General features: G+C 45.3%; 1 protein-coding gene across 1 annotated transcript in view; it reads left to right on the top strand.

Moving 5' to 3' along the window:
- The window catches only part of Bchs (WD repeat and FYVE domain containing 3 bchs), a 109,339-nt gene that overhangs the window by 22,302 nt on the left and 70,434 nt on the right, over positions 1-16,603 (top strand). The window contains exons 12-19 of the mRNA XM_077685557.1: positions 128-220; positions 1,969-2,162; positions 5,729-5,867; positions 6,623-6,723; positions 6,819-6,961; positions 13,267-13,356; positions 13,745-13,979; positions 15,951-16,174. Coding sequence (XP_077541683.1) covers positions 128-220; positions 1,969-2,162; positions 5,729-5,867; positions 6,623-6,723; positions 6,819-6,961; positions 13,267-13,356; positions 13,745-13,979; positions 15,951-16,174 — 1,219 coding nt within the window. The remainder of the gene's footprint in view (positions 1-127; positions 221-1,968; positions 2,163-5,728; positions 5,868-6,622; positions 6,724-6,818; positions 6,962-13,266; positions 13,357-13,744; positions 13,980-15,950; positions 16,175-16,603) is intronic.

The raw sequence follows: 16,603 nt of genomic DNA, 5'->3' as shown, positions 1-16,603 counted from the left end.
CAATGTTGTGTGAATTTGTGTGTATTTTGTACACTACCCGTTGTGCCTACCCTCCTTGCGCATGTATTGTTTTTTCCCCCCTTTTTCATCTTTTCTGAAACAAAGTGCGCATTGTTGCTCGTTTCAGCAAAGGTTCCCATCCCCGAGGAACAGCAGCAGATGGGCTCCCTTGTTATGGAGACACTAACTGTTCTCCTCAATGGCAATTCAAACAATGCAAGTGAGTACTATTCTATTTCTACTAGTGATTCAGTATTCACAGGTGTGATGGCTCAGGCTTGAGACTTCCTTGTGTCACTGATTTTTCCCAGTGTTACTGACTGCAGAGATGTTCTGTATTTACTCGATTCTAAACTGTTTCTTAAAAACAAATCGAAATACAAAAGTTGTGGGTCAACTTAGATTTGAGCACTTTAAAAATGCGCGGAGTTCTCGTTAAAATGCAGGAAGTGGCACGCAATTAGAGCCATGCAGAGGCTTTAATAATAAAAGTTTCGTAGCCACTAGCCTTCACGGCTGTCATCAACGAAAGCATAAGCGACTGGCCATCATTTTGACCATGCTCGTTCAGTGTTTCCTATTGGGCTGGGGGTGGAAGTTCGCCTGCTTGTTGCCATTATGTTGGCAGCGGTGTCATAGTGCTGCCTTGAAAAGTAGTGGTGGGGGTTGAGAGCTCGTTGAACTTCCAGGCCAGGCGGCAACTCGACATTGATGTAAGAAACATACCTATGCATTGGAGGGGGTCTCGAGACAAGAATGACATCTTGGTAAGCTTGATTGCAGGCTTGTGCAAAAGCTGACTCTGTGGCAGATGCTCTGGCTCTGTGGGCAGAGCTGGCTCTGTGGCAGATGCTCTGAGGGGCAGTGATCACTGCACCTTGTTCAGGCCCCTTTCCTACTTTGAATGTCTGACAGCTTCTTCACCGTGCTCCGTCGATGCTTTCTGTATAGGAAAGGCACCACAAATCAGGTGGTGGCACAGCCTTGCGGTCAGATGATCAGGACTGTGCGATGCGGCAGTCAGCTCTCTGCATTGAAAATAAACCAACCCCTTTCATCCAACAGTGTGTCAGTGATGGTATTGAGAAAAAAACACTGCAGGACTTTGTTGTCCCCTTCTACAGCAGCAGTTTTGGTTTAGCAGTGTGCACTCCATGTCTGTTTGATGGTAAAGGGTCGTCGTGTGGCAGTGTGGGTTGCAAGGCCCATCTGCGCCTCATTCTAAACTGATGTTCTTTAAGGTGTGGGTATAGCATCCCAGGAAAGGCGATGCAAGGTAAATACAAATATACAAAATAGGCAGGATTTCAATAGAACTGTGAGAGGCAAGCACAGCCTCAAGTAGTGCAGTGGTACATGGGAGAGCTACAAAGAAGTACACAAATGGTATAAAGTTGAAGCTGAGCGGTCTGATGGGAAGGGCTAGTTTCCAGCAATTTCGAAAAAAAAAAAAAGAAAAGTGAAGAAGGAAAGTGATGGGCAGCAGAGTAGAGGTACTCTTAATTGTTCGTGGTGTAGTGAATACTAAACATTGGACAAAAAATTCTTGCAACAGTGCATTGCTGCTACAAGCCACCAGGCAGTCTTTGGCATTTGCTGCAGAAGATTATGCTGTTGGGCAAGTTGGTACTGAGCTGTGAAACACAACACATTACACTGCGAAGATAGACAAAGGCTAAGAGAGATATTTTGGCTATTTTAATATGAACTACCAACTCACCCAATGGTTCACCCTGCTAAGATAGAACACAAGACAAGCACTGTTCCCGGGACAGGAACACGGGACAGTTTGTGGAATTTCATGATAGAGTGTATTGGGGCCCGTTTATGCCATTTTTCCCTGACCCCCATTTCTGAGAAGAAAATAAATTGTCTATCTTTGATGTGGTAAAAACCTGCTCCTGTAGCACCTTCAAAGCGCCTGAGCAAGCCAGCCCATACCTCAAGTTCCACTGGTGCACTGCGCAGGTGTGTTCCGCGAGTGCGGCGGTGCCCGGTGCGCACACAACCTGGTGCCGTATCGGCTGTGCCGGCAGCAGGCGCTGGCCGTGGTGCAGCAGCTGGTGTTGAGCAACGGCGGTGATGATGACATGGGAACCCTGCTGGGGCTCATGCACACCGCCCCACCCCTGGCCCTCGACCTCAAGAACCACATACTCAAGGTGCCCAAGCTCGCCACTCTTCCCCTTCCCCCCCCCCTCGTCGGGGCCGAAATTTTAGCTGCTTTACCGAACTGGAGGGGCAAAGTAATGGATACTGTGGCGAGATAACTGTAACCGCGATTTTGGACTTCTCGGATTCATACAAAAGTATCGTATAATCGAGGTGTGCCATACCATTTAAGGAAAACTTGATGTTGGTCCAATTGGTGGAACATCGTTTGAGGGGATTGTAGTAAGCCAGTTATTAAGACTTTTGAGGCCACACAAAAGCATTGTAAATTTAAGGCTTTGTACAATTTAAATAGAGCTTGGTGTCAGTCCAGTTGGTGAAACATCGTTTGAGGGGATTGTGCCCGGGACTTCTGTGTCAGTGTGCAACTTTTCTGCCAGGCATGACCATGTGTGAGTGGAAGCCCATAAGCCGGTCAGCAGCTTGCACAGTGTTGGATTAATTTCCAAGGACAAACTGTACATGGCGGGCATGCAGTGTGCAGAGAGTAGAGGTGTGCAATTATCCGAAATTTTGAGTACGAATATAGAATATCTTTCTTATTTGAAGCATATTCGATTCGAGAAATGGATATTTGAAAGTTCTCGAATATTCGAGTGACTGAACATTCTGGACTAGCAGCAAATATTCACACGAGTAACAAATTATATGTGCATTCTTTTCACAACTGAAATTGCAGGCATGGCCTTGTCAGGCCATGCCCAACCATTGACCACAAGCATAATTTTTCATTACCAGGCAATGCTTGCCAGTTGACGGGCAAAGCAACTGTGGCTCACCTTAGGTGAACTCTTCAACGCATTGCCACTTGATGTTGAACATGTAGCTAAATTCTAAATTTGCACTGCCACCGCTGCTTTTAGCAATCTTCTGCCTTTCATTTTGTTTTCTCTTCAGATCTCCCCCAAGATACTTTTAGGTACTGTAATGCACCGCGTCTTGACTTGTGCAATAAGCCATAGTGTTCTTTTTTTCTGTGCATTGCATGTCTACTTACAGAACCCTGAGTTGAGGCTGTCAACTAAGCAAAACTTGTTCGGCGAGTTGGTGTGTTTTGTGTAAGCATTGGCTGAGCACAAAGAAGGGACGAGTTCATCTTTTATTTGCCCAGTCTATACTTATTCCAAAAAAAGTGTAAGCGCTGATGCAATAGATAGGAGTGTCGTACTGTCCTCTCTACGAATTGTCAGGTGTCAACAGTGTGCAGGCTTTTATCTAACAGGCCAAAGGTTGAGGGATTCATGGTTTTACAGGGGTGAGACAGCTGCGCATATTGCGCACTTTTGATACAAATCTGCTTTCCTGCGCCAGGCTGCTTCAAAAGCTTGGAAATTGCAAAAATTGCGCCAAACTGCTCCAAAACAGTCTGAGAGCCAAGGATTTTAACGCTCCCGCCAGTTTCAGTGGGGGAAAACGCTTACTGACGGCATAATTTTCCAGCACCCCCACGATGATCCTGTTTGTAAAGGTTTAATTGATTGATCATTCAATAAAAAACCAGCATAAAATTGTCCCCAAGATAGTTTTTTCGAAGGTCACCATGTCGGGTTTAAAAAAACCCGACATGGTTTCCCATGAAAAACAACTGCAAGGTCCTGTAGAAAAAAATACGTATGCGTACTCAGGCGACAAACTACTGGTGAAAATTGATGAAAAGACGGCAATTTTCGGAGCGCCGTATCTCCGGAACGACATTACTGGGCGCCGCCATCTTGGTGTGATGAATATTGGAAAACATGGCCGTCGGGCGAAGCCGTTGCTCGTGGTTCAGGCAGAGTGCTCTTCGCCGATTTCTATTGTGGTTTTGGTTATGTGGGTGGCTGGGTTTTCATTTAGTCGTTTGATCTGTTGAGGGAAGTTGCGTGACTCGAAGAACGGGGTCGCGTTCATCAAAAGCAACATGGGGCTCTCGAATTCGCCGTGTTTCAGCCTCGAGTGAGAGGCGCGGTGCGTGCTTGAAGTGAAATTTCGGACTCATTGCGGTGTTATAATAAAACGCTGAGTTATTGCTGCCTTTGACAGCGAGCTTGCGAGTGGCGGAAATGGGACGATCGACACTGCAGAAGTGGCGGCGCAGGCTACATCGCCGCAAAATGTTCTAGCAGTGGCCGATAATGGCCACTGCCGATAGTGGCTAATAATAATGGTTTATCTATCTGAAGTGAAATTTAATGCCAAGAGGGAGGTGGCTAAACTATACCAGCGTTATTCAAATTGCGACCGAAGTGAATACGCACCTTGGGGATTGAAATGGGCTGGTGGGGTGCGAAGATTGTCATCTCGCTTTGCGCAACTTTTGCCATGCCTCTACAATTGTGTGTAAAGCAGAGTCTGGGATTACAAATATAATAATTTCAGGATTCACATGACAATGAAAATGCCTTACGATTGCTTAGTTTTTCGATTCGATGTTTTCAATGGCACTCCATGCTATCTATGCATAGAGCCTAAGAATTTATAAATGGCTTGTAAAAAGGTAGTGCAGTTCGCTCCTTAGTAGAAAAAACTTTATTGAAAGGCTGTTTCAGTGTATATACGTTCAAAACCCATTAAAAAGTGCACTCCCCCCCACCCCCTTCGCCCGAGTTGCCAAAAATTTGATTTTTAGGCTCCTAAGGTGACATAATAAATGTCATCATTCTGCTCCAAATCAAGGTTCTTCTGCTCCAAAATCGAGATTTCGCTGCTCCAAAAACTGCTCCCAAATCTGATTCAGCTGTCTCACCCCTGGTTTTATCATATCCTTGCAGGCCAAGGACTGCAGCAGTCCATTGGTGTAGAGATGGGTTCTATTTGTTGCTTAGATGAGAGTGCACTACCTAGAAAATTGTCTGGCTTTTTAATGCGAAAGCCTTAGATATTTTAGTTTCATGGGGCATTGTGAGGTTCAGAATTCTGTACAGAAAATCAGTGGTACAGAAAATACGAGCGCGAACCAAAGGGTGTGCACCGGGAGAGGTAACTGGCAGCGCCAGAGGAGGGTTCTGAGAAAGGGCGATGGACCATAGAACGATTAGAATGTGTCCTTGTATATGTTGCCATGTGGGCTCAAAGCTTCGTTCCACATCGCTATGGGTGACGACGCACCAGGCCCTAATTGGGAGCAGGAAAACTGAGAAAGTACGCCATGGCGGAAGAGGCTAGAGCAGCTCAAAACGCTGTTTGTTGTAACCACCATCGGGAGGAAGTGGCCATGGTTGAAGCTGCGCCAGTGGCCCAGCGAGAGCAATATGAAAGTTCAACAGGCAGTAATTTTTTTCAACTAGAGCTGCAAGGGGCATAGTGATTCCAAGATATTAAATGGCTGTCCCCGTCCCGTAATCAGTTCTCGATTTTCAACAACTACGTCAGCCACACACTTTTTTTTTTGTCGGTATGTTTGTAGAGCCACAACTTCCACATACTTTCATGTTATCATTTGAAAGAACTGCTCATAGATGGCTAATTTATGTTGTCTGTAAATGTTAGTTAATCAAGTTTTTATGGTCGCTGTAAAGTAACCAGTTGCTGGTCTCGCTGAGTCCTCTAATGTCTTCCTTGGCACCTTCTGATGCAGTCGCTGCTGTTTGTACTTCGAGAGAGCCACCGAACCCGAACTGTTTTCCGGAAAGTGGGTGGCTTTGTCTATGTCATGTCTGTCCTCGTCTCTATGGAAGGCTGCTTGGCGGATCCTCCCAGGGAGCCATGGAACACAGGTGAGAGAATTTTGGGCAGAAACTCTTTAGCAGAGTGACATCGCACTGGCTGCAACTTGTTGATGTGTACTTGTCCTTTATCCAATTTTCCCCCTATGTTTTGTGTGTCCAACAACCATACGTATATCTGCTTCATCTCTACAAATGGGGAAATATTTTAATGCAGTATGCCTTAGTTCAGTTGCAAAAGTCACCTCTAAAGATAGCATTAACATGTCAAACCAGTTTCTACCATGCACTAAGAGCAACTCGGACACGAAGAACAGAATTGTTGAATTATATAACTGGGGGCTCCCTAAATGCGGAGTTATCTACAATCGCCTGCCGTGAGTTTACCATGCTATCAGCACTCAAGGCCAAACACTTGCTGTTGCAGCGCCGAAAGGGATCAGATAGCAGGCAACATGCCTGCCATGGGAGAGATGAGTACAAGATTGCAGCGGTGTTTCTGTGATCGAGGCAGTGGTAGCATTTTATAAACCTCTGCTTTCGCATGCATTTTTGATTGAAAATGGGGGTGCGTTTGTTACAGAAGGGTTGAGAAAATTCAAAGATTTTATGCTAATGTAGGGTGTGCGTTCATTGTGCGAATGATTAGGGTAGTTTGAAGGGTGGGACTGATGGAGATGCTTGTTGGAAACTTTAATCAACTGAACATTTGATGGTGGCATTTGCTCGTGTTTGCAGTATTGTACACATTGAGAAAGTGTTTCAGTTGTTACACCTTGTTTCGAACTTTACTTTTTTCTTTTCAGTGGAAAAAAAGCAGATAATTTCCCTCCTAAGGACCGTTTTCAGCACCATGACAGTTGCCATGCGATATGAGCCAGCCAATGCCAAGTTCTTTGCCACAGAGGTATGGGGGAGCTTCTTGGTTGTGCAGGCCTCCTTTTGCTCTGATGGGCTGCTTATGTTTGTCCTGTCTCTCTGCCCCTTTCCCTATGCTTTCAGATTTGCCAAACAAGCCTTGCGGACACTGTGAGGCTTCTTGGTTGTTTCACAAACATCACCGACATTTGTCCTGTCGACGTTAGCTTTGTGCCTACCGAGGAAAACTTGTTCCACGCTGTGTTTACGGGCCACAATGACTCCAAGTAAGCGCTTGCTGAATTTAAAGCTTGGGCTGAACTTTGTGACTTGAGTTTCATGAGTAATAATGTATGCAATAAGGACTTTGAAACTTTAAAAGTGAACTGTCTATTTTTTTTTTTTTCACTAAATTCAGTTACTTTGCTTTTGTGAAGCTTTGGCTTGTTCATATTTTTTGTCGTATTTTATCCAATGGGAAAATACCAGGCACATTTCCCCTTTTGTGTTTAGTGGTAGTGAAGCAGCGGTAGTGTGCTGCTGGTGTAAAATTAGCAGAAGGAAATTCGCCCCTTAACAATCCTGCTTTTGAACCAACATGTGTACAGAGGTTGGGCTGCTTTTTTCAATTGTTTTGAACGTACTGTTCTTGGGTATAAATTTGTCAATTGCAAATAGTATGGACTTTCAGTACTCCATGAATAGCCTTTCTATACAATTTAATTCATGGATAAATTTACAGTTACTTTTATTTATTTATTTAGTTACCTGTTCAGAAATAATAATTCAAATTTGGGTTGGCTTTGCCACATGTCACAAATCTATTGAACTTTATTACTGCAGGCACGTTTCGTTACTGTCGCTTCGCTGCGCTACACAGCAGCCGTGCAGAAAAGCCAAAGGAAAGTCCACCAGACAAACTATGCCTGCTGGTGGACTTTCCTTTTCTATTTTAGTAACAACAAATTGAGAACGATATTTTGCTGCTGTGTAGGTGAAAATAAAATTGAACTAAATCAACCCTGTGGTGTTTATTGAATTAAACAAGTGGCTCGAAATATCAATTTTTTCTTCTTTTCATCTTTTAGGACGCACCAAAAATCTGAGCCACATAACAGTGGCGACATACCTTTAGCCTTGTCAGTCCAGATTTTCTTTTTCAAATAAATTGTGTGCCACATTTCGACACTCTTATTTGTCATCAGTAGTAAGTACCCGGTGCTTCATGCTCCAGCTTAAATGAAAAGCGACTTATTTGAAACAACTGTGGGCTGTAAAGTGAACTGCAGCAGCATGAGTTTTCGCCATGCTTGACATAGGTTGCACCTGGTGTTTCAAACCCCTAGCACGCGTAACAAGTGTCGCTTCACTGACTGAAGAGAGATGTCAGAGATCACCTCTGTATTCAAAGCGCATTTCCTGTATTTCTCTAAGAGGAGCTCCATATTCCTCATCCAAGTTCATCTAAGTGTTTATTGCATTTCTTGTGCCTGTCTTGTTTTAGTCCTTTCTGTACAATTTAAAGGGGCCATGCAGACAAAACTCAAATTTCATTCATGTGAAAGATTGCCTCTTACTAACACCACTTCTAACGTAAACTTCGCTCAAATAAGCTACATAATTGGGAAAAAAAGAAAATGGCCACGCGACCCACTAGCTCATTATTCGCACTAGAACCTATGACGTATAGCTGTGCGATTGGCTGAGGCCGGCAAAAGTAAACGCAAGTTGGGCAGAGCTTGTAAGCTTGCAGAGCGAGCTATTTCCGCTTAAACGTAGTGCATATTCATTTTATAGCACTAATAATGGTGGGATAAACAATGGAAGCTATGAAAGTACACGTGAACATGCAAGCACCAGTACGTACTGCTGTTGGTACTGCGCACACTATGCTTGTTATAGCTGCACATCATTGCGGCGCTTTGGGGTTGTCCCACACGACACTGGCCAATTGGCGTAAGCAACATTGCCTTACGTGACTCTGTTTGTCGAGCATACCCAGTGTTTCACGAAACAATTATTTCCAACCATAACAAAATCAAGCCAGGTGCAAATACAATCAGAAACGAAGCGAGGGCACTCAGTGGTCCTGCGCAGTGTGGTGGCGCCATCTAGGAGGACTGACGGTAAACAAGGCGCTGCCCACTGCGCTGCAGACTAAGCAGCACTTTAACATTTGTTTGAAGGCCTGTCCTGGTTATATCATCAAAGACATCACGAAACATGCATTTGGTGGGCGAATCAAAATTTTAACCTAAATTGATTAATATCTCAGTGAATAAAGCATCGTTTGCTTCTGGACAAGCGCTGGGGGTACTATAAAACACCAAATCTTTCAAATAAAACAAACTTGTATTTTGTCTGCATGGCTCCTTTAATGGGGGAAAGGAATGAGAGTAATAACTGTCCTGCTTGTCAGAACTGTCCTTTTTATATTTATGCTGAAGAGAAATTTGGTTAAAACTGTAACTTCTGCAATTGTATGTTCAAATGCTAGTACGTTTTCCTGCATAATGATTCTCCTCCCCCCCCCCCCCCCCCCTCCCCCGGGAAACATATCTGCGAGGTTCTGCTGCCTTTTCAGGTGAAAAGGGCTGGGCAGAATTGCAAGTTTTGGTGGAAAAGGGGAGGCCGAGGGTGAAAGCAGTAAAAGGCAGTTAATGTGGGTGGGAGACAGGGGTAGCACAGTCAAGCCACATCTGTCCTTCCTTTCGCTCCTTCCTGTTTTCACACCCCTCGTATTTGAAACTCACTCAAAAAGCATTGTTTTGTGCATAAAATTTGTGTATCATCTTTTGCCCCCAGTTATGTTTTGTTTCTCACAAACAATTCTTCACAAATGTTGCTTAAATGCTTGCCAGCATTGTCAAGTAAACTGGTACATGTGTACTTTCTTCAATGCTGTTATGGTGGAATCATTTGCAAAAATGCAGCTATGCTACCAAAACAAGTAAAAACAGACTTGTGTTTGTTTTTCGTGCCAACATAGTGCCAGAAAATCGTGCCTACATAGTTCACGTTCGTGAAAACAATGATGGGTGCCTCATAAGGTTAATTTAGTGTAAATTGTGTACATAACCTTGTGTAGTAGCTTGTCGAGGATGAAGAAAGAGTTAATGGGGAAGGCCATTGTTAGAAAATTATTGGTTTTTTTATTAGAGGTGGGGAAATACTAATAGAATTTTAACTCAAATCGAAACTGGAATAAATAGCTTTAAATAGTGAAACACCAGTTATATTACACTCTTAGGACTGCATGAAAGCATCAAATGGTAGAAGTGGGGTAAATGCAGCCTTATTACACATCTCTTTATCAATTGCGAATCCCTGACCTGAATGCAAAATTTCGAAAAAGACAAAAGAAGTTACTTGCATATTTTGTGCCCAGTCGCAAGAAATGTGTAACATATAAAAGTGTATGGTATCGAAATGTAGAAGGATAAATTTTCTTTGCAATGGTAATTGTTTCAAACAAAAATATTTATGTGGAAGAAAAATGAAAAAAAGTTGTACAGAAAAATTTCTGTAGACATTTTGTACTCATTTTGTACTTGGGAGTTTTGCAGGAGTGCAGAACTGCAAATAAGAAATGCCTAACTGTAAGATTTTTTTACTTACAAAAAAACAGTTAGCCCTGGTTGGTCTCATGCCACTGGGGAAAGCAGTTCCTCGAACTTGTGAAACATAGGTTGGCCACTCATGCATTGCAGAAAACATTGGGCTTCTGCTGCACTCTTCTTTGTTCATAGCACAATATGCAGTTTTAATACTTTTGAATTTCCTGGGGCTTGTGGTGAACAGGGGTATCAGGCTCCTGGCTGGTCTTATGCATTTTCGCTTTCCATACTGAAATCCAATGAATAAAAGTTGACCTCGTAGTCAATGCTGCTAATATTAACCAAAAATTCACGTATAGGCTCGTCCAGATTGCTAGAAATGTGGCGTTTCCGCGGCACGGTCATGTGCAACGTCGACGACATAGCCGTATTTTCAGAGTGCCCGTCACATGACTCTGACGGCGCTTTGAAAAATCGGTGCTGTGCAAAAAAAACAAAAGCAAAGAGGATGTAAGTGCCTCTGCTACTTGGTAGATGGCACCAGCTCTTAGAGCGCACTCGGAAAGCACCAAATTTGAATGGAAAAAATTCAAAATTTGAACTTGAAAGCATCTATAAACTACTATCGATTTGAGTAGGCGTGGGCAGGAAAGTGCTAAATAAGTTCTTAGCCCACCTCTCGCGTGAGGCCATCTACTAGGGCAGCATTTACCCGTGCCCCGATCTAAGACACCCCCTGTCATACGATGCTTTCGCTTGGTCCCTTGAAAGTTGTATTATCGGGGTTTCACCCAACCATCGCCAAACTTTATGTCCAGACCTTTCATTGTTGTAGTTGTGGCCCTCTTTCAAAGATAGCCTGCACATCTCAATTCAAAGACCGAAAGGAAAGAAAAAAAAGAGATGCGTGGAAGTTTATGGTTTTTCCGTGCAGGTTGAAGGCAGCACTTGCATCTGCTCACCCACTTCCCTCTGAGCAGGCTAAGCCTGGCTGGCTTATCCACCTACAGGTGCTCTTATGATGTGGGTTCCGTACAAAAGCCGGATTCACAATCTTTCTGCCAATCAAAGGGAGTAAAATTTGTTGGAGTAACAAGCCGTGACTTGACACGGAAGCTGTCGGGGACACGGCTGGCTTGCTTCCGCAGTGCAGCACGCTTGTAAGCATGGAGGTGCCTTTGCTTGCAGGTAAAAGAGAGCTTAACGAGGTTGCGTTGGCTGATGTAGTGGAACCAAGTACTATTACATGTTCTCACAAGGTTAAAAAAAGGGAAGCACGTTAAGCTCGCTTCACATGGTGGGAATTTTGCTGCAAGTTCAGAGATGCATTGCCGCTCATGCGGCAGGGCGGTCTACTTTCGCAACTGTAGCAGTTGCCAAATGCTTCTAACTTGCTAAATTTTTCTGCTGTGGGAAAATTTTGCCTGTTCCAAACATTGTGACCGCCATCCCCGCACCGTGGACAGAATGTTTGAAATAACGCATTTAGATAATGTGGCAGCTGCTGTTCACAAACAGTCCACGTACAAGACACTTGAACTTGGCAAGTGTGGATAGTTGCAGCACTGGATTCGCATAGAAAAAAACGCACCATGTGGTATGGGCTTCGGAGTTTCGACAGTGTTCTATAAAAGTAGGTGGATTAGGCTTGTTGTGGGCTTGCAGCAGTGGCATAGAAAAGTAGCAAAACTCTCAGAATTTGTTTGGGAAAAGACTTCAAGTTTATGACATTTTCAATTATTTGTATTTATCGAATTCAAACAGTAGGGATTCAGACTTTAAATCAAATTATTCGGACAGTTTTTTCATTTGAATTTGAAGCTAGAATACATTCTATAGGCATGCAGCCATAGTTTGTATGTACTGTTAACATATTTTGTATGCTGCATTTAAAGGAGCCATGAAGAGAAAATGCAAGTTGGTTTTATTCGAAAGATTTCGTGTTTTATAGTGCCCCCAGCGCTTGTCCAGATACAAACGGTGCTTTATTCACTGAGAAATTAAACAATTTAGGTTAAAATTTTGATTTTCCCGCTCAATCGTGCGTTTTCGTGGTCCCAAATGACATCACAGGAACCGACCGCTCTGCAGCCTAGAGTACCTTCATTCACGCATCCGCCGTACAGGGTAGAGACACGTATACGCTGACGCCGCCATTTTCGGCTGCTCGCTCGCCACCGAAGCAAGTCATTGTGTCAAAACCGCGCTAAAATTATCGCCGCAACGCGGTTTACTGAAGAAGTTTGAATCATATTGTCTGTTTTGCGTTGCTAGGTCTCATGGGAAACGAAAAGAATAACGCGTTGAGCCCGTTGGCCCAATTGCGGCGGCACGGGACCGTTCAAAGGTTGTCTCCACCCTGTACAGTGGTGTTGGTTTGTTCCCGCGTTTCTTTACGTTCCGTAACCTAGATGGCGCCACCATACCGTGGCAAGCGTTTGGTTTGTTTTTGCCCGCATTTAAACCTGGCTTGTTTTTGTTCTGGGAGAAAATATTCGTTCCCTGAAACAGTGCTCGCTCGACAAATGGGGTCACGTAAGACACCGTTGCTTGCGTCAATCAGCCAGTGTTGTCTGAGACAACCCCAAGCCCCGTAGTGCTGTGCAGCTATACCAAGCATGCTGTGCGCAGTACGAACAGCAGAACGCATCAGTACTTCTATGTTTACATGTGCTTTTGTAACTTCCACTGTTTGTCCCAACATTCTTATTGCTTTGTAAAGAATGTGCCCTAAATTTAAGTGCAAATCGCTCGTTCGTCTAGTTTGTAAGCTCTACCTAATTTGCGTCTGCTTCTGCCAGCCTCCGCCAATCGCAGAGCTTAGCTCATGTGACATCATAGGTTCTGTTGCGGGAAATGAGCTGGTGGGTCGCATGACTATTCCCGTTTTTCCTAATTATGTAGCTTATTTGAGCGAAGTTTACGTTAAAAGTGGTGTCAGTATGATTCTAACGAGACAATCTTTTGAATGAACCAAACTTGTGTTTTCTCTTCATGGCTCCTTTAACCTCTCTTTCCCTCTCTCTTTGATACAGCATTGATTTGACCAAGGTACCAACCTCTCTCGTCTCGGCACTGGTGGTTATCCGGCTGTTGTATGACATGGCCCTTGATTCTTTCGACAAGTAGGTTGCCTTCCTTGAGAATTAAATGTTCCCCCATATTTGCATGTGCAGCACTGTACTTCTTATTGGGGCATGCCTCTTGGTGCATTGGTCATTGCATGAAGGTATTGCTCATTGTTCGTGTGTTTAAAGGCACAAAGTATTGTTTCTAAGGAGTGCCAATACTTGTGGATGCATTGTTTGTCCTGGTTTCGTTAGGTGGATCCAGTGCTCAAGGGGCTCCCTAAATGCTCAGAAAGGAGCTGACCAAAGAAACGTTGCGGGCCTCCTTTAAGGGAAAATAGCTCTTGTGCATGCGAATGGCATTGATTAGTCCCAAAAATGTACCTGCTGCTCCAGCACCTGCAGTGGCACGGCTGAGTGGTGTGTGCGTGTCCCCCCTGCCCAGGCCCATGGCGGTGACCAAGCTGGTGACGTGCGCCCCTACCCAGCACTGCACGGTGGAGGTGCCCCGGAGGACTGGCCCCCCAGAGGGGGGCAAGGGCAGCCCCCAGGGCAAGAAGCCCATGCTGACCACGCTCAACCTGTCTGCCCCCAGCCCCGACCCGCTCATCGTGCACCCGGGCGTGGTTGTGGCCATGCTGCACCTCGTCCCTTCCATCGCCGACGGCTGCGGCTCTCAGGTGCTGTTTTGCGCTGTCCAGTGCAGGGGCTTGGAAAGGCCAGGTGTGGTAGATTTATGGACACCCTGGGATTACAATAAAACACGGGGCTTTCTCAGTTTTTTATCGCTAATTACAGCACAGAGCTCAAAAAGGCTGGGCTAGTTTTGGTTGTCACTTGCCTCCATTTTCCTAACATAAATGCATTAAAGAGTTTTTAATTTTTGGTAGACAGTCATCTCTAATATATGTTGATACAGAGGGGGAAAACCAATCTTCAGCGTTTATTTGCGCCCGTGAAGAGCAACGCTAAGCCATGTGCAGTGAAGCCAGGGCGCCAACATTACAATCTCAAGCACATGCCTGCCCGGATTGCCAGACCCATGAATGTGCCATTTCATTGTGGCCGCCTCTGTCATCATCATTACTAACGGAAATTAGAAATTCGCATTATCCTCCACACCCACCAAGTAATTACTTGCATAGTTGAAAAGGGCACAACAATCGCACTGGTAAAGTTCATTGCTGACCACCTGCTAGCTAGTCATTGCAGGCCCCAATGGGTCACAAGGACTTCGACCTTTAGTGGCTTTCGTTTTCACAACATCATGCAGAAGTTCTCAACAAGTTGCATAGCATAGAAAAACTTGCAACTCTGTGCAGTGCTATTTGATAGTGATAGGGGGGGGAGACAAAAAAGAAAAAGACGCACAAAGAGGGAAGTCCACGAGGTATAAAAAAAAGGGGGGGGGGGGGGGAGGCAACGAAAATGAAGGGGAACCCATCAGACAGTGGAAGGGAAGTTAAGCGGACGATGGGATGGCATGGCATAGAAAGCAGTGGGAAGGCAATAAAGGGTTTCAAGGGTGGGATGTTGTGGTGAAGAATGAGGGCATGTGGGCTAGCTTTGAGGGTCTCAGAAAAACAACCCAGACGTCAAGAACTATTGAGCTGTACTAGCCATGTAGCCCTGTTTAAAGACTTATGCACTGTAACTTATAACTGCAGTGCTTCTGCAGCAAGATGTGACTTTATTGCCAAAGACGTACAAGTAATATACAAACGACTGTCATCAGCAGCAGTGACAGAATACTCCACTAAATCGCTAAATTGTACTTTGGCTCAGACTTCGGTATCTTGTCATTGTGTAAGTGGGGACAAACTATCCCCAGTACCCAAGACAGAGGCTCTCCAAGCAGAGTCGCCACAAAAACAGTGTGTACGTTCAAACAGCGCTCACCAACACCCTTTCTCCATGAGAGAGAGTGCTGGTAAGAGACCAGTGAGAGGCTACTCTCCAACATCCTTGGTCTAAAGTCATAAGATGGGGATACTGCACACGGGAGCTGGCACATACGTGATCAATCTGCTGTCCAAAATGGTTGTGAGTAGGGGCAGTGCGAAGACAAAGCGAAGCGAATGGGACGAAGCGAAGATGAGACCAAACATAAGCGCTTAAAGCGCTTGTGTTTGTCTCATCTTTGCTTCGTCCCGTTCATTGCGCTGCCGCTACTCTTAAAGTTATGTACCAACCAGCTCAAGCTTCAACTCTTCCAAAATGGTTGGAAGAGTTGAACCACAAACCAAGCTAGGCACAACCGCGTGTGTAAACAAGGCAGGGGGGCCAAAAGGTCCCCACGGGCAGAAAGAGCAGTGTGTGAAAGGTGTAGAAGGAATCGGTGTTTGGAAGAAGCAGCAATGCAGCAGGACAGAGGGGAAAGAAAGCATCACAGATTTCCCTCTCAGCCACCATGGGTTCACGTGTATAAAGCAGACTGCATGCATTCTTGCATCGCACAATCGGGGCGCGCGCTGTTTCTAAGGAGAGTTTGCCAGAGTCATGGCAGTACATCATAAGAAGCAGGATTTCACATAATTGGGGTTGCACCGTATTTTTATTCACCACACTGTAGTTTATCGATACTTCCTGCTAGGGGAGCCTGTCAAGCCATGCCGAGGTGTGCTTAATGGTGCCCTTGTCACTGCTGCCAGTGGGTGCAGGTGGAGCTGACGCTGCAGCTGTACCTGGCCGAGGTGCTGCGGTCGCTGGTGCGCTCCGAGCGCAACCAGCAGGTGATGTGCGAGGCGGGCCTGCCAGGCGAGCTGCTGGTGCGCTGCCGGCCCGCCCTGGAGGACGAGGCCCACCCGCTGCACCTGCCCCTGCAGTACATGCTCGAGCGGCTGGCCGCACAGGCCCTCGAGCCCAGGGACCTCCGGTAGGGGCAGGTCCACTCTAGGGACCACTGGCTTTCCTTCCTGTAGCCCTTTGAATCCTCCTTTGGGAAACCTGCCATGGATGTGCTTTCTGCACTGTTCTGAGCTAAGTGGCTCAGTATTCTTGTTCCCTGTGCACTGGCTGGTAGCACCGCAACGTTACTATGCAATAAATATCTTCCTCGTTTACAAACGTGGCAGCTACTATCGTGATTGACCTGCGAAATGCTCCAATCGCGCTGAAAATTAAATCATGCTGTATTTCGTGTTACAACTCTGATGTAGTGGGCCTTCCATGTGCATACAGAAGTGCTGGAACTAGGCGAGTGCACTTTATCACCGCTGAGCAGGTGGGAGCTAGATGTGAGTTGTTGTCCTCGCAGTTCCCTTCACTTGTGTCCATATTTCCGATGTCATAACAAACTCCTCAT

The sequence above is a fragment of the Haemaphysalis longicornis genome, unplaced genomic scaffold, assembly GCF_048455015.1.
Source record: "Haemaphysalis longicornis isolate Haplotype H1 unplaced genomic scaffold, Haemaphysalis longicornis Haplotype H1 scaffold_1, whole genome shotgun sequence".
NCBI lineage: Eukaryota > Metazoa > Arthropoda > Arachnida > Ixodida > Ixodidae > Haemaphysalis > Haemaphysalis longicornis.
Note: the sequence above shows the minus strand (reverse complement) of the source record. Positions and strands in the feature narration are given on the sequence as shown.